Source organism: Panthera uncia, chromosome D4 (assembly GCF_023721935.1).
Source record: "Panthera uncia isolate 11264 chromosome D4, Puncia_PCG_1.0, whole genome shotgun sequence".
Taxonomy (NCBI): Eukaryota; Metazoa; Chordata; class Mammalia; order Carnivora; family Felidae; genus Panthera; species Panthera uncia.
In genome coordinates this window covers 40,523,858-40,547,938 of record NC_064807.1, presented here as the reverse complement: position 1 = coordinate 40,547,938, position 24,081 = coordinate 40,523,858, and the positions used below count along the sequence as shown (strand labels likewise).

Genomic DNA, 24,081 nt, shown 5'->3' with positions numbered 1-24,081 from the left:
ACAGCTTTTATCACCAGGCTTGGGGATCACTCTTTCAGCTATATATCATTCCTTTTCTTCTTTTTTTAAAAAAAATTCTCGAAGCAAGCCTTCTCCTCGGTATTAAGTATCCTAATTAATTCAACCTTGACAGTTACAGTTAGAAAGTTGTGACTTAAATGGAACATGAGTTATTTTGTACTTAAATTTTCCCCAATTATATGGTTCTTTTCCCCAAAAGTAGTGAATAAAATTGCAGATCTAAATATTACTTCAAGTCATAAGGAATTCTTTTAATAACAGTCATTGTCTGCCTTCATGATCGATTCTCTGATTCACTAAAAAGTTTTTAATATGTCATCATTGCCATTTATTAATGTTTTCCCCAAGTGCTATGGCTTTTATTAGGGTCTGGCTCACGATCTATGAGTAGGCTAAGCCTTTGCCTTGTGCCCTGATGCTCTCTCGCCTAGTTAGAGAGCTGAGTCTTATAATGGGAAAGGATTGATGTTATAATGATTCCAAAGGGTCCCTTTATGATGAAATTCTAAATACGCAAAATCCCATTAAACCTGTAGAAGTTCATGGGCTAGCTACATTGAAATGACATATCATTATATTGGGTATAGCATGCATATTATAAAGTATGATATAATTGGAAATTATTGGTGATATTAGCAAGAATGAAGAGCCACCCACCCTCATAAATTCAGAGTATTTGGGTATTTGAAGTAGGAAAGGGAACAATATTCCCAGTGATCAAAACTTTAAAATCTGACCCCAGAAATTGCTCTTAGAAAATCCTGTCCCTAACAACTTCATTTCTGAACTTTTAAAGTAATTGTGGAATGAATTCCATAAAACAATCCCTTAAAAAACACATGTTAAATGTTAATCTATTAGAAATTAAAATCATGCTCTTTGACCTGGAGCTCCTAAAAGCTGACCACTTGATGCTGTTATAATTTAGAATCCAAGGGGGAATTGAGGCAAGAGACATGGGGTTCTCGAAACAATTAGCTTTCCAGTTTAAGGCTCACTTGGCCTTTCTCCCAAAATGAAAGAATGAGTTTCTTTACTTTTTCTTTCTTACTTGTAAAATTGCTTCAAATTAGTATTTAAAATTTTAAAAATGTCCAGGGCAAGACTGGAAATTAGTGATATAAAAGATTTCCTTTTAGGCCATTTTCATACAAATTTTTCATTGTTTTCCTCTGCAAAGTAGGTGGCTTTGAAAAGTTGCCTCACTTGGCTCACTCCTGATTGAATGGCTCTGAGCTTCACACTGCCATGTCTGAACAGCTGTTACATGGAGTCCACTGGACATCAGGGCCTGAAATATTCGAACATATTCCTGAGAAAACCACCTAACTCACTTGAATCTGGCTTTTAAAGAAAGTTAGGTTTAAAAAAGTTGTGGAAAACTAAGAACTATAAACTATCACTGAGAGCCAGTTTTCTAGGATCAGTGAAAAGCACTTTTATACTCCTACATTAAGAAAAAAAACTATCTGAATATGTTCTTATTTCTGTGACCTTCACAGAAAATATTAGAAGTGAAGTCTGTAGAATTACAGGTTTACATTTATTTTAATTTACTTGAAGGTTTGGGGAGTAATTCCTGTTATTAAAAATTGAAATAAAAAATAGTTATTCACATTTCATTTGATAGATGCAAGTTCTTTTATAACCACTCTTCACCCACCCACCCCCAGCACTATTTTATACTTTTGAAAACAGAATTTTGTAAAGAACATTACTTTGTTCTTTAAGTTAGCAATATTGTTAAAAGTGTATATTCGTATTTATTACATATTTTGCATTATGTTTTATACTTAATTTGCATTTGCTTTATACATTTACATTAATGAACCATAAAAATTCTGGCTGTTTCCTTATGTTGATTCTGTTTTTAACAGAAATGAGTTTTCTTCATCCAGACTTATGTGTCATTTTGGGGTCTAATCCTGTCAAAGTGTTTATTAAAAGTTTGATATCCAGACCTCAATTTCTCCTTTGTTTTATAGCTAGAAAATTACTAGTTTAAGCTTCGGTTTTTGCCACTTTAAGGAAATCCAGGTAAATTACGTTCACTCAGTTATCTAATTCACAGTTTAAGAAACTCTTGTATGAATTTTCTTTTTCTAACTAGTATCTATATTGTACAGTTAAGCCTTTTTCTTTTACCAGATAAAATTCCACATACTAAAAAGAGATTCATTTATCTACTGGCTTTTTTTTCTATAGACCTTTTATAAAAGAAAAATAACCTTTTCTTTGTAGATGCTGTTCTTACAGTCTTAATGTGTGACTCTTCTCTGACTTCTGTCCAAAGTCTGGACCAGCTATATATACCTTTTCCTATAGCTATGAGGCCATAAGTCTAGCACATTGATCACAGATCTAGTGATCTGTCCTATGATTTTCATAATGTCTGTACATTATGTTCTAGTCTATGCACCATGTCATCAAGCTTATTTTAACAATACTGGATTTCATCTTGCTGTTACCTAGAAATCCATTGGATGCCCCCAAATAATTCTCAAGTAGTAGGAAAGGGAATAGATTATGCAAGGCTCGGTCAGTTTCTGTTCAGCTAGCAGCCCCACCTCACTCCCTAAACTGCCACAATTACCTACCTCCACTGTTCTCTAGAGGAGTATAAAGATAAAAGGAGAGGGACATGGGTGAAATTAAGAATTTGGTGGCACAGTAGAATCACGCATTTAGCTTTTCAGTGCAAATACACTAATGGTCTTTTTCTATATTATGTTCACTTAACTGTGTTTATCCATTCAACAATATGAGGGCTGGACACCCTTGAGTCGATTATGTGTCAGATATGGTTGCTGCTTAACATCAGGCTCTTGTGATAAAATGGGCACATAAGTGACCCAGTAAATGGGCACCATATGTTTGGGATGTACATGTTTGGCATACATCATTATTGAGACAGTTGGCTCTTAGATGAAGGGACTTCTCCAGACCTCATGGAAAAAGAAAATGGAACTTGAAGCTAAAAGAAAAATTTAGTCAGAAAGGTAAATAAGAGGGAGGAAAGGCAGTTAAGGAACAGCATTGAAAACAAACAAAAAAAAAATTAATGTAGTTTAGCAGATGGAACCCTGCTTGTGTCTCCAGCCTCATCCTGTATTATTCTGCTACTCTTTCTCATGTGCTAGCAGAATTGGCTTTGCCTAGAAGAGCCAATTAATTTGTTACCCATTTAAATTATGTTCTCATGTTGCATACCCAGTTTGTAATTCTGTGCATTAATGAGTATGTTTAAGATGTCTGTTTTCCTCAGTAGCCTATTAACTTCAAGGTGGCTTGAATCATACCTGTTTTGTTCTCCACTAAATCTCTAAAACTTAGCATAGTGCCTAGAAATATTCATTGAGTGACCAAATACTAAAGTGCTAGGAATGTTTGAAAGGTAATGTATAGCTCATTGTGGTTGGAACAGAGGCCTGTGTCAGTTACTAGGATGGATAGTAATTTGATCTGGCCAAGGTTTTCTGACCCAGGTTAAGGACTTTGTGTAAAGGGGGAGTAAGGTAGAAAAGAGCGACTTGCGGGTTGTATTTAGGTTGTATTTAGGCCAGAGAGAACAGAGATAGACCAGACCATCAGGGGTTACTTGCAGTAATGGAGGTGTGAGAGTCTAAAAGTCTGTGCTAAAGTGGTAGAAGTTAGGCCAGAGAGGAGGAATTGATCCAGGAGAAACTGTGGTGAAAAAAGTTATGTGTACTAAGTAGCTTGAGATAATTTTGAATGTTTTTGCTATATATAATGTTCAGTTAGAAAAACACCACCAGCAAGATAGAAATTTGTATCCATGGTGTGGACCTCAACCATATAAAAATTACGGACTGAAAAAAGTAGATGTAACTATATCAACATGTGGACATTAGCAGTTTTTGGATGATGGGATTATAGATGATTGTTTTATTGTTGTTGTCTTTCATCTACAGCGTTTTTTCAGTGAGTACTTTTGACATATCTAATCAGAAAATAACAACAGTAACACAAAGGTTTGTTTCAAGCCTAGTTTCCTTAGTTCTACTTTTCACAGCACTAAGGGTCAAGTACATGTTTACAGTTGAGGACATGGAGCTTGGGTAGGTTAGGATTCACATGCGTAGAGTAAGAGTGGTTGGATTCCTAGAGGCAGCTCATCTTAGGCAGCTGCAGAGGCAGCTCCTCTAGAATCCTGATGCTTCCCGGGCATCTCTATTGATTTCCGTTCTACACCCCCAAACTAGAAAATCTTAGTCATCCTGTATCTGTGTCTCATCATCTCTGTAAGCGTCTGTTTTCTTCCCCACACTTTTTAGCTTGGTCTTGGTTCTGTGTTCTTCCTTCCTTGCTTCCTTGAGTTAAGGTAGTGGTCTTCAAGCTTTTGGCTTGCTTGCAACCAAAAAGAGTTTTGAAAATGAAGAGCCATCCTAACATTTTCATATACTAAGTAACTTGCCAAGGTCATACAGCAAATAGGTAACAGAGCTCAGATTTGAACCTTTGGAGTCTGTCCTTAAGAAACTGTCCCTTATTGGGAGGACAACGATCTTTTTTTTTTTTTTTTTTTTTTTTAACACTGGGAATTTTAAATCATTGTTTTAAGTCATGATTATTTTTTTTATCTCCTTAACTCTTGTTTCCAGTTCACTGTCCCCAAATTACCTTACTATAAATGCAATCATATGTTCGGTGATAAGTCTTATATCATTCAACTTATACATGCCAGCCACAAGAATTAAGAAAACAATGTAAATAGAAATTTTATTGTTTAATTTGATCAAGATGATAAAATCCAAAACAATGTATATATTACAAATTTTTATAATTTATTAAGCATAAAATGGATTTTTGTTAGATATAAAATGGATGGGGCTATAATTTTTTTCTTCCCAGATTAGTTCATATATCAGGAAATGAATAATACTTCGTGTAAGAAAGAGAAAAAGGTGCACTATCATTCCTCCATTCTGCAGATACTACTACTGAGATACTTGCTCACATTAATAGGTGGGATTAGCAACTTTATTCCATCATCATTCAGTTCTTAGAAGTCATTTCAAATTACATGCCCAAAATTACACAATGATCAATTAGTTCTGTTAAAAGGAAAGAAATGAAAATCACATACCTTATTACCTAGATGTTGTCATAGTCATTCACCAATTCAGTTTCTGGAAATTTTAAACCTATTAATGCCTATTTATAAATTTAGCCATTAGTCTTTCATTTAGAGGCATATTATTTATTCTAGTATACACAGAAAAGATTGAGGAAATAAAAATGCTGTATTCAAATAGTTTCTGCAATATGCTTTTTTTTTTTGAAAAGAGATATTTCTGTCATTGCAGATTTAGTTATCTTGACTGAAAATTTTCACCAGTGCTCATGGTCAAATCATGCTGCCAAATCTAATTTAATTTTCATTGGAAAAAAATTGAACTCACATTTCAATTCAAATAAAGTGAATATATTAATATGCATTTTGAGAAAATTATTAAAAAATCAATATGTTGTGGACTGGATTTCATAGAGTAGATTAGTAAAACAGTCTAGAATAAAATGTGGAGCTAATAAAATTATTCACTTTACAACAGAAACGCTATTTCTTATTAATTGGTTATGATGTAATATATAAACCTAAGGTTTTTATGAAGTGAAAAATATATTAGAAGTCATGAATAAAAAGTCATGGTCTTACTTTGATAATGGGGTTCCATGTGTGTATCACAATATAGTGTTGGATTCTAAGAACAAATTAGGTTAAGAGTCACGTATTATAAAAAAATTTATTAATTTGCCTAGATCTCATGGCCAAACTTTTTGTGTATTTATGAAAGAAGTTACGTACTGCTAAAAAGTAAGTGCTTTAGCATTTAGATCATAATTTATGTTAATTTTACTTTTATTAATAAGATGTGCAAAATATTCAAAATTTTATAAAAAAATAAGATGAAAATGATGAATAACCATAACTGAAATATTTTGATATTATTTGATTAAATAATACCTTATTAAGTGATCAGCATAGTTTCTGAAAGAAATCATGCAAAATTTCAAATCTCATGTTTTATCTAGTGTGCCTTACAAATTTTGTAGGTCTAGGAAATATTCAAACTGAATTTACTGAATTTACAAGTATTCATATACTCAGAGCCTTTTCTTCCAGGTGATGATTGCTACGTTTAGGGATGAGTGTCAGGATTAATTGAAAAGAATGGTTTAACTTTTAATATGTTGGGAGGCAAAAGCCGTTTTCAGTATTGGACACTTTGGCTTTGCTCTTACAGGATATTTTCCAAAGAGTGATTCGTTATTCAAATAGGTAGGAATGCTAGAGGTGAGTGCATTACTCCTGTCCCATTTTACTTTCTATCTGAATTCTGAATATTCCAACATAGACCCACGTATCAAGTTCTAGCTACCCTTTACCCATATAGGTATAATCAGGAGAAGAGCACCCCTTCCAGGTTCTTGGTGCTTTTATTAATCATTAAAGGAGGCTTTCACAAAGCCTCATTTATTTCAGCACCAGGAGAGTTTTCCACACTGAGTCAGCACGGCCGTATAAGGCCAGTCAGAGGATACACCATTATTTTGTAAAGAAGGAAGGGTACGGTTTTTTAAAGGAGAAATGTGAATGGCTAATCTCTATGTGCATACAGGCCTGTTCTCAGGTGGATCAATTTTAGGAAAGACTAAATAGAGGATTACAGGGTCTGGAAATTGAGTCCCCATGTCTGCATATTTCTCAGAAGGCCTTAACCTCACGTGTAGGCCCGTCATAGTTTGAAGTCCACCAAGTTAAGGCATCTCCCAGTGGAGTATTGCAAACATGTTCTACTCTATACACTTGACTCTAGCCCATCCCTTCACCCAACTCTGTCTGTGATTTTTGGTGTGGCATGTGTAATGGTATATATCAGAGTCATCTGTTTTCAAACTAACCCTGACCATCTCTCTCTCGACTTCCTCAGAGGGGGTTGTGGCTCTGTGGCTGAGGTTTGCTCAGCACCTTCGTCAGTAGCTGTTTAGTTACTGCTGACCATGCGCCATATCCCTCAAGCTGACAACTATTGTTTTAGTTAAACTTCTAGGCCCTTGTCAAAATTTTGTATCTAAAATTATAAATCATTCTAATGTTATAAAATGTTTAGTATTTTCTATGTCCTGTTAACAAGAAATAAAATTATATCATACACTTTCCATAGCTTTGGCCTTTAGTACGAAGGCTCCATAGATTGCCCATCTGATTCTTTTGTACTTATCTCTAACTATTTTGCCTCAAATATTACACATTCTTTGGGTAGTCTATTCTCTGACACATATCAGTGGTTCTCAAAGTGTGGTCCCTGGCCAGCAACATCAGCCTCCTGTAGAGACTTATTAGAAATGTAAATCCTTGGTCCCCACCACAGACCCAATCAGAAACTCTGGAGGCAGTGGTCCAGCAATCTGTGTTGTCATAAGCCCTTGAGGTGATTTCTGATGCACATAATGTTTGAGAACGCCTGCCTTAGCATCTACCTAGATTGCTCTCCTCCTCTCTCACTTGCTGAATTCTTAGTTGTCATATAAAACAATGCCTTCCTGGCAGAGTTGCCCTCTCTTCTGTATCCTACAGTACTTTTATCAAATCTCTTTTCTGGCATTTATACTGATTGCATCTGTCTACTTTTGAAGGTGGAGGCCACAACATAAATTACTTTTGCATCTGCATGCAGCACCTACCTTGGTGATAAGTTTTTAAGTGCTGGTGAATAAATGAATGTATGCATGAATGAAGGAGAAGAGCAATATAGGAGGAGTGGTGATCAATAAGGTCAGCTGCTGTGAAGAGATCATGGAGAATAATGAAGGAAAAAAGCTATTGGATTTCATAGTAAGGCAGGTGTTGGTGACCTTTGAAATGCTTGCTTCAGCAGAGTGATGGGCAAGAAGCCCAGATTGCTGCGAGTTAGGGACTTCCAACATGATGAAGATTTGCAAGTTTCCAGACTTATTGACTGTTTATCTGAACATGTGGTAGAAACAGAATTTTCTTGGGAGAAATAACTACGTGACCTTAGTTCAGTTACTTAACCTCATTGAGCCTGTGATCTCTGAATAGCCAATAATAGTAATACTGTGTGGTTTTTTATTTTTTAAAGGATTAAAGTAGATCATTGTAACCCCCTAGAATGCCTGACATTTACTTAGTACTTACATGGTCATTTCCCTTAGCCCCCCACCCCCACATACAATTTATTTAATAATGTTGATGGTGTCCATTACCCTTTGTAAATTTGTATAAGATATGAAATTGTTAAGGGTACCTTTATTCCAGTCATTGGAGAAATTGTGAATTACAATTGGAATTGTGAATTGGAGAAATTTGGGCTGGAACTAGTTGAACCATTGATAGCTGCTTTGAAATTACATGGTATCCAGCTGGAAAAGTACCCCCAAAAGTGGAATATTTTTTGATACAAATTATGGAATACTACTTCAAGCAGACATATAAGGGGAGTGTGTGGAGAGAGTTTTTTTTTTTTTTTTTTTGGCTCATGTGGCAGAAAACTTCAGGGGATAGTGCCAGCCTCGACACTGCCATATCCATATCTTCTATGTCAAACAGTATTATCAGTGGTTGGTCTTTCTCAGACCATCTTGCAGACTGCCTTCTATATGATTCTCATTCTCAAGCATATGTATTAGCTACAAATATCTAGGAAAGGGAAGACTTACCAGGAGTTCAAAGTAAAATCCTACATTCAATTTCACCTTTCAGACTTAGGTCACTTGCCCATTCTTAAACCAGTTGCTGTGGCCAGGGGCCTGGGATGTCCTGGTTTTCCTGGCCTGGCTTAAGGAACATTCTAGTTGATGGAATAATTGATACTGAGTGTAGGAGAAGAGTGGCTCCCCAAAGGGAAATCCAGTTTCTGGTACCAGAGTGAAAGGGAGTAGATGCAAAGCAGACAAAGCATTTGATAACATCTTATTGTATAGAAAAGTGCTTTTTTAAAAACTGTGCTTCCAGGAACCCTAGGGGTTCCACTGAAATGCTTAAACAAGTTGAAGGGAAGAAGAGAGGAACAAATGATTGGAAGCTCTCTAATCCACATGCACTCCAGCTTCACTAAGGGTAGCTTTCATTTTATATATCTTTATATCCAGTTTTTGTTAAGATTTCATTTCAGGGGTTCCTGGGTGGCTCAACCAGTTAAGCATCTGACTTTGGCTCAGGTCATGATCTCGTGGTTTGTGGGTTTGAGCCCCGTGTCAGGCTCTGTGCTGATGGCTCTGAGCTTGGAGCCTACTTCAGATTCTGTCTACCACCTCCCCCCCCGCCTCTCTCTCTCCCTCTCTCTCTCTCTCTCTCTCTCTCTCTCTCCCCTTCTCTCTCTGCCCCTCCCCCCATTCACTGCCTCTATCTCTGTCTCTCAAAAATAAATAAATATGAAAAAAAAAGATTTCATTTGAAATGGAATTTGGGGAATACCATTGGTACAGGATAATTTAAGATGGTTAGACCCTTCAAGTATAAAGGTAGGTGACTTTTTTCACTTATTCTCATGAATAAGTTCTTGCCTTACCTCCCATTCATCCCCATTGGCCCACTTCATGTTCCTAAACCCACCAAGACTCAGACTTGAGTTCTCCACAGTCAGATTCAGGAAAATCATGACATTGGGCAGATATCCAGTTCTTAGTTTATTGTTATTATGACACTTAAAAAATTGTCACTTACCCATTGCCCACCTAGGAGACATCCCCAAAAGTGGTTGACAACTTGGTGACTCGGTATGATCCAAAAGCAGAAAATTTTGATACGTTCAAGAAATTTGACAGATAATAAATAATCTTTGATGATCTGTTTAAGCTGAAGTTTGTAGTTGACATCTGAAAGCTGGGTAGTTTAATATTTTTCAAGCCTTCATCTGTGGCTCATCTCCTAGGTAATTTCTGCTTAAATCACACTCTCAGGTTTTTCCTCTTATCTACTGTTGACTTTCTTTAAATACCTGGCCCACCCTTTCATGCTCCATATGTTTGTGTAAATAAAGTTTTATTAGAACACCGCACGCCATTAATTTAAGGCTTGTCTGCTCTTCCTCTTTAACAGCAGAGGTGAGTACTTGTGAAACAGAACATATGACCCACAAACCTAAAATATTTACTGTCTGGACTTTTACAGAAAATGTTGTTGACCACATATTTATGTGGCTTATAGTAGTATTCTTACTTTTTGACATATGGCGTATTTATGAAGAAGAATCAGGTAATGTCCTTATCATATTATTCTCACTTTCTGATGTTCTCAAAAGCATTTTTAGGGAAATGTTTTTGCCTTATGTTTCCAGTTGTGCTCTTTCAGTTCTTTGAACAACTTCTCAACAGTTTAGTCCTTTTCATCTTCTTAAACTGCCAGCCCTTTTTTGAAGAGTAGGAGGGAGAGAGTGACAACTTTCCACCCAGCCCTTGCACACATAGTACACACACCTGCATGTACTTAATGCATGGTTATAGGTACCAAACATAGGTACAAAAATCGAGATTTAGTGTCATCTTACTTTCCCTCTACTGAGCCCGCTTGGTTTCATATTTGTGGTCATAGCAGTGTATTTGGTGAAGAAGTGTTTGATGCAGGCCAGGAGGGTTGATGAAGGGAAATGGGGAGAGGAGCAGATTTTCCCTGACCTGGCCGCTGGATTCTTTAAGCAGACCAGCTTACTCATCAGAAGGCTGAGTAGAAAAGCTGTATTTGAAGAAGAACAGGGATAATAATACCTCATTCCTGCATTTTTGCAGTCTAAATGCCCTGTGGAGTGAGAGAAGACTTCAATCCCTAGGCTTGTGAATCCCTTATCTTTCCCAAACGTTAAATTAATTTTTAAAGCTATTTATTCAAAGTTGACTTAACCACTAGAATAGGAAAGATCAGACAAATCAGCTTCAAGAAATGAAGTATGAGGAAACCCGAACTCTTTGACAAAGTATTCCTGGGAGTAAATGTGTTGAATGAAGCCAGCGGGTAAATGATAAGGGCCTTTACACTGTGGATGTAAGAAAGCAATTTATCAAGAGTACATGAACTCTCTGGTGACCATAAGTCAGGAGGAAACGAGAGTGGAGGAGGAACCCTGGAAAAAATACATTTGAAATACTTAAAAAAAAAAAATGTGTGTGTGTGCATGTACTTTTAAATACCTGCATTAATATGCAGAAATACTGGCATATTAAAACAGGAGTAGCTCAGTGTGCACATATACAGTTACCTATACTGTGAGGAGGTCAGGTGGTGGGAAGAGTGGTAGAGAAAGGCCAGGCATTGGTTTAGAACTTGGAGAAACCTTGGGCACTCTCAGGTGTAGTTATGATTTGAGCCTGGTTGTTGTCTGGTATCCATTTCCCTGACTTACGAGTTTAGATGACCATCTTTCAGGCTCACATGTTTATCTTTTCTAATCTCTGGAAGGTCATATGTGTATAATTCTGACAGTTGATCTAAGGCTTTTGTGTTCTCTTAACCAGTTCAAAGCACTTCTCCTTCATTATCTCAATCTTTGCAGTGTCTCTTTGAGCCTTGTAGATGAGACAATGTTATCTTAATTGTTCACATTAGAGAAACTGAGGAAAATGTAATTACATTATCTGCAGTAGCGTTCCCAGGAACTCAGATAAGGATGGGGACTGGAAGGTATGACCTTATCTTGGCTTTTAGATCTAGATGTAACTTCCTACATATGAAGAGAAAAAGGCCTCAAGTGTTTACTGCGAGAATGGTCATCCTGTTTTCTGTACTGACATAATGCTCCTGAAATACACAGAAATTCTTCAACTTCGATTTTTCTCATTTCCCACCCCTCCCCTTTTTCATCTGATCCTAAACCCTTATAACTGTTAATAAAAAGGGACTAAGTTACAATTTGTATTTTTTTGTGAACATGCCAGGGAACATTAAACTGTCTAACAGGTGAATAGCAAGAGGGAGAGTTGAAAGAACTACTTCTTGGGATAATCCTTGCACACTAATTTCATTTGAGTTAAATTACTAGCCCTCTACACAGATGTCACACTTTCCTTATTCCCTCAAATTAGGCCTTTTACCCCTGTAGTCTAAAGAACGTGTTTTTCTTCCTCTTTAAACCATTCAGGTATTCCTGATCTTATTCAGAAAACTGGTATCCGTTGAGCCTGCTCTTATGGCAGGAGTTGGGAATTGTTTGTTGGTCTGTCTTTGGTGAGGGGTGGAGGACACCATGGTAACTTGGGCTGAGCCATAGTTCAATTAGCAAATTAATTAGGTTTTTAGAGCCAGCCACAGTCATTTAGAAACATTCTCAGTGGCTCTCTTTCTAAAAGTCAAATGTGTTTTGCATTTGCTGTCATCTGCAATTTATAAACCATCAAAAAAAGAAAAAAAAGCAAAATAGGAAGGGGGTGGGGAGAGAACTATTTACATTGCAAAATTTTGCTTCAACATCTGCGGTTATGATCCATCTGTAGAAATGGAGCCCTGATAACTTCCAGTGACTTGTTTCTACTTTCTTTGTCTCTGTCCTTTCCCTTTCCGGAACTTTGGTGGGACCACCACAGCCTTGGATAAGCTCAGCACGCAGCACCTATACCACCCCACCCAGGTGGAGATTGTGCAGTCCAACGTGGTGTTCGACATCAGCAGCCTGATGCTCTACGGGACACAAGCGGTGCCTGTGCGGCTAAAGATCCTTCTAGACCGTCTCTTCAGTGTCCTGAAGCAGGAGGAGGTGTTGCACATCTTGCACGGCCTGGGCTGGACTCTGCGGGACTACGTCCGGGGGTACATCCTTCAGGTAGGGGGAGGACAATGAAGCTCGTGTCTGGGCAGCTCTAGGAGGGCTTGAGGGAGAACCCTTGCAAACCTGGTCTCTTTCCTGCCCCTTGCAGGCCTGGGCATGCGCACCCTCTTCTGATGAAACTGGTCCTTTTGGCAGGCTTGTCAGGGAACCGGGGGGAAGGCAGTGTGTCCCAGCACGCTGGCATGGGGCCTCAGTGGCAGATATTAAAAAGGAAAAAGTGGCCTGTTGCCTAGTGTTGCTTTGTTTGCATCTTTTTAAATGCAGTGCTCTCTCCCTACAACATGAGCTTCCTGCTTCTCCAACAAGTCTGACTGTAGCCCTACTAAAAGGAAGGGCTCTTTGAGGTGGGTGATGGGTATACGAAAATCTGAGATTACATTTCATCTGGGTTTATAGAGCTTTAGCTGGCACTGAATTGGTGCATTTGGTGATTTTGGGGGGGTTGTCTGTGTACCCTATTTATTGCTTCTTCATCAGAGTCAAAAGAACTGTAACCTCTGTAAACTCCCTGCTTTTATAACTAGAAAACCCTCACATTCCAAAACACACAGACATAGTTATAGATGTGGCTTTCACAACACCTCTTCTTCTAGCTTGAGCTCCTTCTTTGTGTCAGTGGCACTTCCAATCTGGTAAGGGTCTTTTTAGACTTTTCCTAGAGGCCTGCAGCCTCCACTTCCCACCCCCGCCCCCAACCTCCCTGCATTTTTTCGTCATTTTTTGCAGTATGAGTCGTTTTGCATTGTGTACTTTGCCTCTGAAATGTTTTTATGGCCATCTGTCTTCCTACGACCCTTGAAGGGTAAATGTTGAAAACAGCATGTTGGGAGACCCCAGGATCCAAAAAGACTACACTGGACGATGAAGAAGTACTCCCTCCTGCCAAAGGAGATCACAGTTGGAGAAGGTAGAATCTGAAGTGATTTTTGAAATTTCTTATGGGGATAATATCAGGAGAATTGACCCCTTCAAAAAAAAAATTGTTTTTGGCTCTGCCAGGCTCGTTTATTCCCTGAATTGCCCTGTGCTGTGTGCAAGCCCTTGGCTGCCAGCTTGGTATGTGATGAGTGGGGAGCCTCACATCTCCCCCTTGCTTTAACCTGGCATAAAAACACACACATTCCTGTCGTTCTCCTATGTGGTACCTCCAGGTGTTAGCAAGGGCAGGAGAGCAGAGAGGTATGGCAGGAAGTAGAGAGAGACAGAAGGTGGAATACCTGTCGGCTCCCGTGACTGCTTTGGTTAGCACTGAATCATTACTTAGTTTAGTGAGATGTCAACTTGGAAGGCACAGAGAATTTGGCCCTCAGAAGACAAGATGATGATGATAATAGGAATAATTATATATTACGTTTTCAGTTTATAAAAGACCTTCACAAGCATTATCTCATTTGCCTCAGGATGGGGCCATTTCAGTGGGGTGAGTGGAAAGTTAAGTGCTGGGTGGTCAGGGGACATGAGGGGGCATGAGGTCCAGGAGGAAGGGGCCAGGAAAAATAAAGCACGGAACCAGTTTCACAATCCCTGCTTATCCTGGCCTGGAGATACATATGGTACCACATCTTTCTACAGTCATTTCTACAACAGGGTTATTAATATCCATTTGGGATAGCTCTTTCTCTACAGAAAGGAACAAAACTCTTGCACATTTTTGAACAGAAGTGTTAGCTTGGCTAAGCACTCTTTATTCAAAACCTAAAGCAGTATGCCCCAATCTCGTACCATCTTTCCTGTAATACCATCAATGCTGTATTTCAGTTCTATGTGTATATTTTTACCTAAGACATTTGGAGCACAGTATCTTCCTGTCCAGACAGATATGTGAATGACTGATTATTTGCCCTCTTAACCCAGTTCACTATAGCATTTTGATGACAATAAATATAGGACCTGCTGGATGTTCTGTGATATGGTCCTAATGTTTTGCCTTGACCAGTACCTATTCTTTGTTTTCCTGGAAATTAGTATTTAGGTGTTAATTTTTCTCCATTTTAGCATATCTCTAAGGCACACATTGAAAATGTGCTTTGAAATATACTTCATGTTTCTTTTTGTATGGGGGCCCAGGTTTTAACAATACAAAATTACAAGAGAAATTAAGTATGAGAGGAAAATTCAGCAAAACTGTGTACTGAAATTTATAAAGTCTCTTATTTGGGAGTGAAATGTTACACTTAAAGAATTCTGTCAAAAATAAAAAAGAATTCTGTCATTTATTATGATACTTAAGTTATAATTAATTTTTATTAATTTAATACAGAGTTTGACAAAATCTTAAACTTAATAGACATTTTGAGAAAATCATAGATGATTTTTACACTAGAAGAACCTAGGTTTAGTTTCCATCTTGCTTTATTGATAGGATTGATATAATATAGATTTTATTTAAAGGATGCTTTTTGTTACTCAGTTTTTATCATCTGCTTCTTATGAAAACAGTTCTTGGTTTAGGGAAAAATCAAGAGGTTGAAGGATCCAAAACTATGTAGTGAGAAATGCTCATTTTGCTTGAAAAAACACTAAAAAAAAAACCAAGAGTTAGGCTTATATAAATAAACTGTTTTCCTCTACAGCAATGTGATTTGGTTATTGGCCAATATTTTAAAAATTATAGGTAGTAATGATCAGGTGTACACAAATGACTTTGAATATAATTATATGTGACATTTTTATGCAAGTAGACTGTAAAATGTGTGTCCAAAGTTTGTGGAATCTTATAATGCACTGTTAGTGTACAAGTCATTTTATCTGGCTAAAACTCAATTGTCTTGTAGCCCTCAAGGCATCAATTTTAGCATTATTGCTCTCAACAACAGTATATTGAATATTATGTCAGTTAAAGGAGAATAATTATCAAGGCAAGTTAGGGTGGCTGTTAGTCTTACCACATATTGACTTGGTTAGCAGTTGGGTATAGATTGTGTTACTGGGGAAATGAAGATGTACAGTAAGTTGAACTGGTGAAGCCAGGATATTAATTTAACTCTCCCTGGGCCTAAGCCTACATCCCTTATGTATATACAGCTACTGCTGGTTTCAGAGATAGTTTTGAATGTGGAAGAATAGCAGGTGTCTGATCTGATTTTGAATTTTTGGATGTGGGGGAAAAGAGGAATAGACTGTTCAAAACTATCATTTACAAGTGTATATGAAGAGATTATTAAAAGAAAAAGGGAGATGATAGTGATGCCACAGATTCACTTAGAAGACTAGCAATATCTTTCAAGAATCCTGTGCTGTTTTGATAAAAACTACTTTTAACTTATATAATTATCCATGTAATTCATAAGCAAGACAGCAAGGTGTAATATGTATAGCATAACTTGGGCCACAATGACTTAAGAATCCAGGTAAACCTTAAAGGTAGAAAACCTCAGACTCTCCTGTGTAGCAATTAGAGTGTTCATTCATAAAGTACAGAAAAAGTGAGGTAGATTTTAGGCATTTTTCCACAAAATAGCAGAAAAAGGAAATAGGCAATTAGATGCTAAAATCTAAATATGAAGGACCATAAGATGTTTTTTCTGCTGCCAAAGAATAATTCTTTTTTCAAGTCTATATCTCATGGCACATATATTGACAGTAAATAAAAGCAGTGTCCTGCTCTTTCCCCATTTTCCCTGTCTTTGACCTAGGATACAAAGAATACACGTGATCATCATCGTTGAATTTAATCATTTAAAAATCAGGTGTTCACCCAGTCATTTTTCCGTTTGAACTTGTAACTGACTTGCAGCCCATCTGTGGAAATCTCTTGCTTTGCAAATGAGTCCTGCCAGAAGGCAGAGAACCATATCAGACACTTCGAATAATTAGCTAAGGTGTCAGCAGCCTTGTGAGAGGGTGAGTAGTGATGCACATTTCAAATCACCTGTGTCTTGAAACAATCAGAACTAATAGAACCATCAATACTTTAGGAGAATATTTCCCAGAGTATTGTGGGGGCACTAGTCTTCCAGAGGTCTAACTTTAGATTTGGCAGCAACTATACTCAGGATCTTTCTGATAGAGCCTCAGGGTACACCTTAGCATAATAGAGGCTGTGAGAAGTTCTGGAATAAGTGGCTTGTGAGAGTAGGTAAGTAGATTTCCACCAACCTTCTTCACTTCCGAGCCTTTTCCAATCAAGCTTATTAGAACTCTTCCTCAACTTGAGGCATTCACGTATAAGGATTCTTCTGCCTGGACTCCCCTACTCCTCTCTCTACATGGGCAATTACTTGTTCTTTAGGTGTCAGCCAAAGTCCTACTTTTTTACAGAGGCCTTTTCCATCCAGGTTAAGCAGTGTAAGTCTTTTCTCGTGTGGCTCTACCTCAGGACTGTTTCCCTCAAGCTCCAGTCCAATTTAAAATCAATCAATTAAGTCAACTGTTAAAATGGTTTTTTTCTTGACTTCCTCACTAGGGAATGCCACAGAGGCAGGGCACTCAATAAATATTTGTTAAATGAATGGGTAAAAAAAATCTGCTTAACTTGGTATAGCTTGATGTTTCACCATGGAACTCCTGGAATATGCAGTAACTTCAGTTGGTCCAAGGGTCCTTAGCCTTTCCTCAGGTTTCCCAGGTACCAAATGCTGTAACAACAGATGCGCTCCTGAGGGTGGATGGGAAGAGGAACAAAGGCTCCCACACCCTCTAGCTTAGTGGTTGGTGTAGAATTAAGTGTTTTGTGGTATCCATGTGTTAGAAAACATCAATACTCAGCAAACACTTGTATTTAAACAGCCCTTTGCAGAGCAAGTTCACATACGTTAGCTCTTTGAATCCTCTTCTACCATTCTCTTGTAGATATTGCCAATGAATTAACATTTGGAGTAGATGAAATTCATAGGGATTGTCTGACTTTTCCATGATCACAGAAGCTGTTAACTGGCACGGTTAATGCACTCCAAGCTTCCAAGGATAAGAACCACTTATCTCTTATTTATCACTGTAACCCAGCTCCAAGCACCCAGGCTGGCACATAATCTTCCAAAATATCAGAGGGAGAAAATTTTGAAATCTGATTTGAACTCAGGTCTCTGATTCTATGTGGAGTTACTTGTTTTTGTTGTTGTTGTTTTAAGACTATCAAGCTGTCTTTCCAGAATGTAATATGTGAGAGCCTTGTAGCATCAGAGTAGCATGGATTAGGGAACTGAGAAGGCCTGAGAATCTTGAACTAAGAGGTAGTTAAGATGACTCTTGCATTCAGTGACAGATATTATCCACCTGACCTTAGTGAAATTGGTTCCTCTTTTGTGTTCCTTTTCTTGGGCATTTCTTAATATTCCACCTGGTTTTAGGTTACTTTCCCCAGTTTTTTTTTTCCCATGACCCCAGCTTTTCTCTAAATCTGATATTTATCATTAATGCTTTATTGTAAATTCTGCTCTTTGGCTTACCTTTCCAGGAGTACATGCCTTTTGAAAGTATTAAAAAACCTAATCAATAAGATTTCAACTATATCATGTGCATGGGGTAGAGCAGAGAAGAAATAGCTCTTTTCTGGGTCCATAAAAGGGTATCAAGTTGAATGGCAAAAGGGGACACTGGACATTGAGTAAGAAGATTGGGCTAAAGTCCAATATATGTATGTGAGTGTGGAAACTTTGCCATTCTCAGCCGTAGTTTCTTCATCTTTAAAACTGAGATAACCCCTTGCTCTTGAATGGCAAAAGGTGAAATGATGTAGATGAAAACATGTTGTAAAGGCCTACTCAAGTTGGTATTTTTCACTTCTATGTATGTATAAACCTAATTCTGATCAATAACAACAGGGAAATATCAGGTGTCAAACCTGTTTCCCTGCAGATACCGAATGCTTAGAAAAAGATAAATACATTTAAGGCTTTCGTTAATAGGATAAATGCTAGTTGTTTTAGTAAATAAACCCTGAAATACTAGTGGCCTTAACAACAGGAGTTTGTTTCTCTCTCTCAGCAAGACCAGTCAGCATTCCTGGTTGGTGAATGTTTTCCTCCCAGAGGTGATTTGATTTCCCCAAACTTAGGGCCTCTGCCATTTTATGCCTCTGCTATTCTCTGGGGCCTCAGATTCCTCATCCAGGTGGAGGTTCTGTGTGGGAGGTTTTCATGGACCAGGTTTGAAAGCAGAGTGGGCCACTTCTTCCACATGTCACTCATTGGAGCTTACATCTAACTGGGGCCAAGTGCCTGAGGGAGTTAGGACACATAGTCTCAGACTGAGTAGCCACTTCCTAGCTGTATGTTTGCACCACGGAGGATGAGCACAAATCAGTGCCCCACTCAGGTGTGGCAGAATAGCCATAATTCTACCTTCTTTTTATACATTGGACAAGGAAAGCTTAGGACAGCAGACTAGTGTATTAAAGCGGGTTCATGGGTTTGAATTCTAGCTCCATTTCTTACTCAATGTGTGAAAACAGGCCTGTATCTTTATCTGCCTAAGCCTTGGTTCTCTCACCTGGAAAGCAGGGATACTGTTAGTACCTCGTGGGTTTATTGTGATGATAAAATAAGATGAGGCATATAAAGCATTTAGTAGTGCCACTTGCTAAGTATCCAGTAAATGTTAACGATTAGCATAATGATAAAAAAGACGATGATATAGACTCTTGCCAATGTGGCCATTTTAGACCTTTATGTATAAAGCAGCCTTAAATCCTGGATTTTTTTTTTTAATTTCATTGTATCTCTTAGAACAGAATGCCTTCCCAGATAGGCAAAAGAGTAGCTACTATTCAGTTGTAAATAAGACATACACACATACGTACCTACAAACACAAACCTGCATATATGTACATATATAATACATACTTGATTACAAATAAGAGCAGGGAGTATAGTGACAAAGACTTTGGAGTGGGGCAGACTTGGGTGTGAATCTTGGATTCAACTTTTGATGGCTTTGTTACCTAAGGTAGGTCATTTAATGTATTCGAACTTAAGTTTCTTCATTTATAAAGGTTAAATGAAATGATATTTAAAAAGTGCTTAGTGCAGTAACTAGCCCACAACACTCTAATTAATATTAACTGGTACTACATTTTGAATGTGTGAATATGTATTTGTGCTTTTTCTTCTTTTAATTTTTTAAGTAATGACTTATTCCATTAATGACTATTATTTTATTATCCTTGCATTTCTCTTATTTTATCAGCTCTTCCAGTATGCTTCTAAGCACCAGGCACAGAATGAATGACTACTTAATGAATTTATTAAAATGATTAGAGTATCTGGGCTTTCACCCCACTACATAAAACAAAACTTACTCAAAATAGACACCCTTTCTTATGGATATTACCTGACCTCACAGACTTTTAAGAAATTTCTGGAGCAGAAAGAAGAATGGATCTAGGTTTAAATTCGTTTAGGTAGTAAACGAATAGCAATAGACTCGATAGCAAGAGTCAAATATCAAATTTTACTGATTAATTACATTTGCTGAGTACACAAGAGATCTCTCAGGAAGCTTTCACTCTAAAGGACAAAGCAGCCATAAACAAATCATGCAGGTTGCATAATCAGAATTGTAAGAATATACAGATTACCCATAGTAGTGACCCAGAGGAAGGATTATTTGACTCCCAACTGAAGACTGGTTTATCACCACCATAATGTAAGGTGTCCTTGCATTATGTCAATAATATGTGAATCTTTTTCAGAAGAGAAAGATTACAGGTGTGAATGATCAAGATCCCCCTGTCTTTGGCAGGGATATACAAAAGGTAGATGGTTCAGGGCAATGTTCTATATTTATAGTGTCTGTTTTCTAGAGTGCTTGGACTACTCTACAGATGTTATCCCAGCAGTTCTCTTAGCCTCCCTATTAGAGAGATAGTTTCAGAGACAGTTATCCCTGGTTTTAAAGTTATCGTGGCTGAAGGCCTCATGCAGGGTCAGAGCTGGAAGTGGAATACAGGGATTTTGAATCCTTTGCCAAAGCTCTAACTATTTGAACAGCAATGAAAATAAACACCTTATATCCAAGGACGTAGCTTGATGTTTTGTGCTCAGAGTTAAAATAAAAATATTCCTCCCTTTACCCTTGCAAAGTAGAAATAGATACCTCACCAAACTCTAGGATGGAATGCAGTGACGGGTAGAATAGAATTTGTGTCTGTGGGACATGGAGAGAGGGTTTTTGTGTTCCCCAGGAGGAATAAAAAATGAGCCCACAGCTCTCTGTCCATTCACCATTTGATAAGAACCAGTTCAGATTTACTTGAAATGGATATTCTCTCTGATGGCACTGATTAAACCATATGGTCTCCAGAGCAACACTTTGACATGCTCCTTGTTGAATTTGAAGTGGAAGGCTCCTGAGCTTTGGGTTTAGACCTCAATTCTACCATTAATTAACTCTCTAGCTTTGCAAAAAATACATAATTTCCATAAGCCTCATTTTTCTGATACCTTCTTACTGGAGTTTGGAGAATAAAGGGAAGTAATTTGTTAAATTCATAGTAGAGGGGCGTGTGGTTGGCTCAATTGGTTAAGCATCCGACTCTTGATTTCAGCTGAGGTTCGTGAGTTTGAGCCCTGCATCAGACTCTTTGCTGACAGTGTGGAGCCTGCTTGAGATTCTCTCTCTGCCCATCTTCTGCTCTCTCTCTCTCTCTCACCCTCTCTCTCAAAATAAATAAATAAAACTTAAAAAAATTGTTTTTAAAAAATAAATTCATAGTAGAGCTTAGTAAATATTAATCCTTTAAGTAAATCCATTTTCCAGATCACCAGAAACTTTTTGATTCTTCGACTTGTCTATATAGTTTATTTGAGCTACGATGTCTTTTTCTAATATTTCCCCCAATTTGACAAAAGGGACAGGTAGAGGATGAGAGGGGCTTGCACAAGAACTGAAATCTATTATGACTGTAGCAAAGAGTCATAGGAAGGCTCTCAAGACCCAGCCCCAGTCTGCCATCTGTTTCTTTTGAGTGACCTACATTTCACATTCTCGTATGTGAAATCATAAAGGACTGTGAAAAAGTAGAAAGTGAGATGAGCATCTGCGTGGGTTTCTGGAAGCTTTCGCTAAAGCCATACAGATGGGACAAACATAAATAAAGATACACTTATTTGATTCATGTATGATAGTCTTATAAGTAATGCCAGCAGCAATTGGAAAATAGAATGTGGGCCAATACATTTGCTAGTAGAATTAAAGTGACCACTGCCAAATTGAATTACTCTAGGAAGACCTGTTGAAAGAAGAGATTCTTAAGGAAGAAGAGAGATATTGTTACATAGCAGAAAGGATGGAACAAGATTTTTCCGTACAGGAAGAATGCTGTGTTGGGAAGAGGTGTGAACAAGTTTATGGGGGAGAGTTGCATTTCAGTTAGATGAGCAGCACTGAGCTGTAGTTTAGGTGAGTGTGTTAGATCAGGCCTGAGCCTGTTGCTCAGAAGCTCTTCTGGATTCAGCTGATAATTTGCCTCACATCCCTTTCTTTTTCTTTTTTTTTAATTAGTTTATTTTTAAAATATTTTTTAAGCTTTTGTTTTTAAGTAATCTCTACATCCAACTTGGGACTTAAACTCACAACCCTGAGATCAAGAGTCACATGCTCTACTGACTGAGCCAGCTGGGCACCCTGCATCACATCCGTTTCTAAGGGGGAATGACTGGTGACTCTTTTGGTTCACAGACATGGCATTCGTTGCTAATAACCCTCAAAAAGGCCAATCTCTGGCTAGTGGCTTTATGAACAGTTGTTTTAGAAACCCACCACTGAGGTCCTGTTGCTACCTAGAAAGTGTTTTCATTGATTGGTGGCACTGAGTAAGCTGTTGTGTTCTCTCTCTCTTTCAGTCAGTCACTGTAGACTTGGGGATTGGAGAGTAGAACAGTTTTGCATTTCAACAAAGGAATGTCTTACATGGCTATAGTAGACCATAATTCATAAGGTCCCCAAATAAGAGAATGGGGTATCAGTTGGTATGCATTTTCTGTCCAGAGGTCATCTTCAGTTTATTGTGTATTTCTTGCCTATAGGCCCCAGGAAAGCATTTCTCAGAGACTTTGAGAACTGAAGGTCCTGTCTGTAAGGAAATACTTTAACCTGGTTTTCTTGTTCTCATGTAATTTTCTCTCTTTAACAAAGCCATAATAATAGTGTCAGAGGCAGCTTTCTAGTTAGTATGAGTAATGTGGTTGCTGGATTTTCTATTTTTATTTTAATATGCGTTTCCTGCTGTGGATTTTCTTTTTCTTTTTTGGTTTTAAAAATAGCAGTTGAAAAAGTGTGGTAATTTGAAGACTCTGGTGCACACTGCATCCTCTCTGGGATGCAATTCTAATGCCTGTGCACAACAGGCATTTCTTTCAGATTCCTCCATGAAATAAATAGAATGTTTGGAACACAGACGACTGAAAATACTGGCTTACGGTCATGTTAGTCCAGGCTTCAAAAAAATTGACATTTAAACAATAGAGTATCTATCTATAGGTTTTTTTCTCATATTAAGCCTATTTATTTTATGGTGTGTTGATAAAACACAAAGTGAGGTAGTCAGGGACATACCTTCAGTCCCTTCATTCATTTGCCTCTTTTTAAAAGTATGCACACATCTTGAGAAATTTTGAATTGACAACAACAAAATACACTTAAATTCCCCTTGAAAGAGTAATTAAGAGCTACTTGTTTCTGCGTCCTGTCATCTCTGCCAGAATTGGAGTTCATGCTGAGTATATTCCATTGAGTCAGCCATCATTCCATCACCAGCCGGGATTGCTTTTCCACGTATTGACATGTGAGGGAATGTCTGCCTTGCAGTAGCCATGGGCTTGTGCCAGATTTTGAGATCCATAGGGGCAGTGCTGGGAGCTTTTCAATTCTGAATCAGAGATCCAATTCATAATAGCTGAGCCAGGGAAACCGGGTTGAATCTGTGGCCAAAACCACGGTAAAAAACTTTTTTTTTCCTTTTCCCTTTTCGCAATGCTTTATTGCTTTAAAATATGAGTGCCTCTGTCCATTGATCCTCCAGTGACTTTACGTTGGATTCAAATTGTGGTCTCTTAGGTGAAAAGGTCAGTGTTTTATTCATTCAGCCACACATCGATGGAGATTAACTGAGAGCAGTACAAGACATTTGGATCCTGCCAGACCTAGGGCACCTGAAAGAAGTTTATTTCTTTTCTCCCTAGCCTTCACTATGCCTGCTGCAGAAGAGGATGGCCCTGTCTTCTGGGAGTGGGGGAGGGTTTTGATTGGCTGTGTGTTAACTGCCTCAAATCCATGGCCATAGGGTGAGTAAGAACCCCTGAGAATCAAATATGTCATCTAT

The 24,081-nt window shown here is 37.9% G+C and overlaps 1 protein-coding gene across 5 annotated transcripts in view; it reads left to right on the top strand.

Annotated features, from left to right (window-relative positions):
* Positions 1-24,081, top strand: part of BNC2 (basonuclin 2) — a 432,990-nt gene that overhangs the window by 292,247 nt on the left and 116,662 nt on the right. For all 5 annotated transcript variants that reach the window (XM_049618060.1, XM_049618382.1, XM_049618149.1 and 2 more), the window contains one exon: positions 12,580-12,815. In XM_049618060.1, coding sequence (XP_049474017.1) covers positions 12,580-12,815 — 236 coding nt within the window. The remainder of the gene's footprint in view (positions 1-12,579; positions 12,816-24,081) is intronic.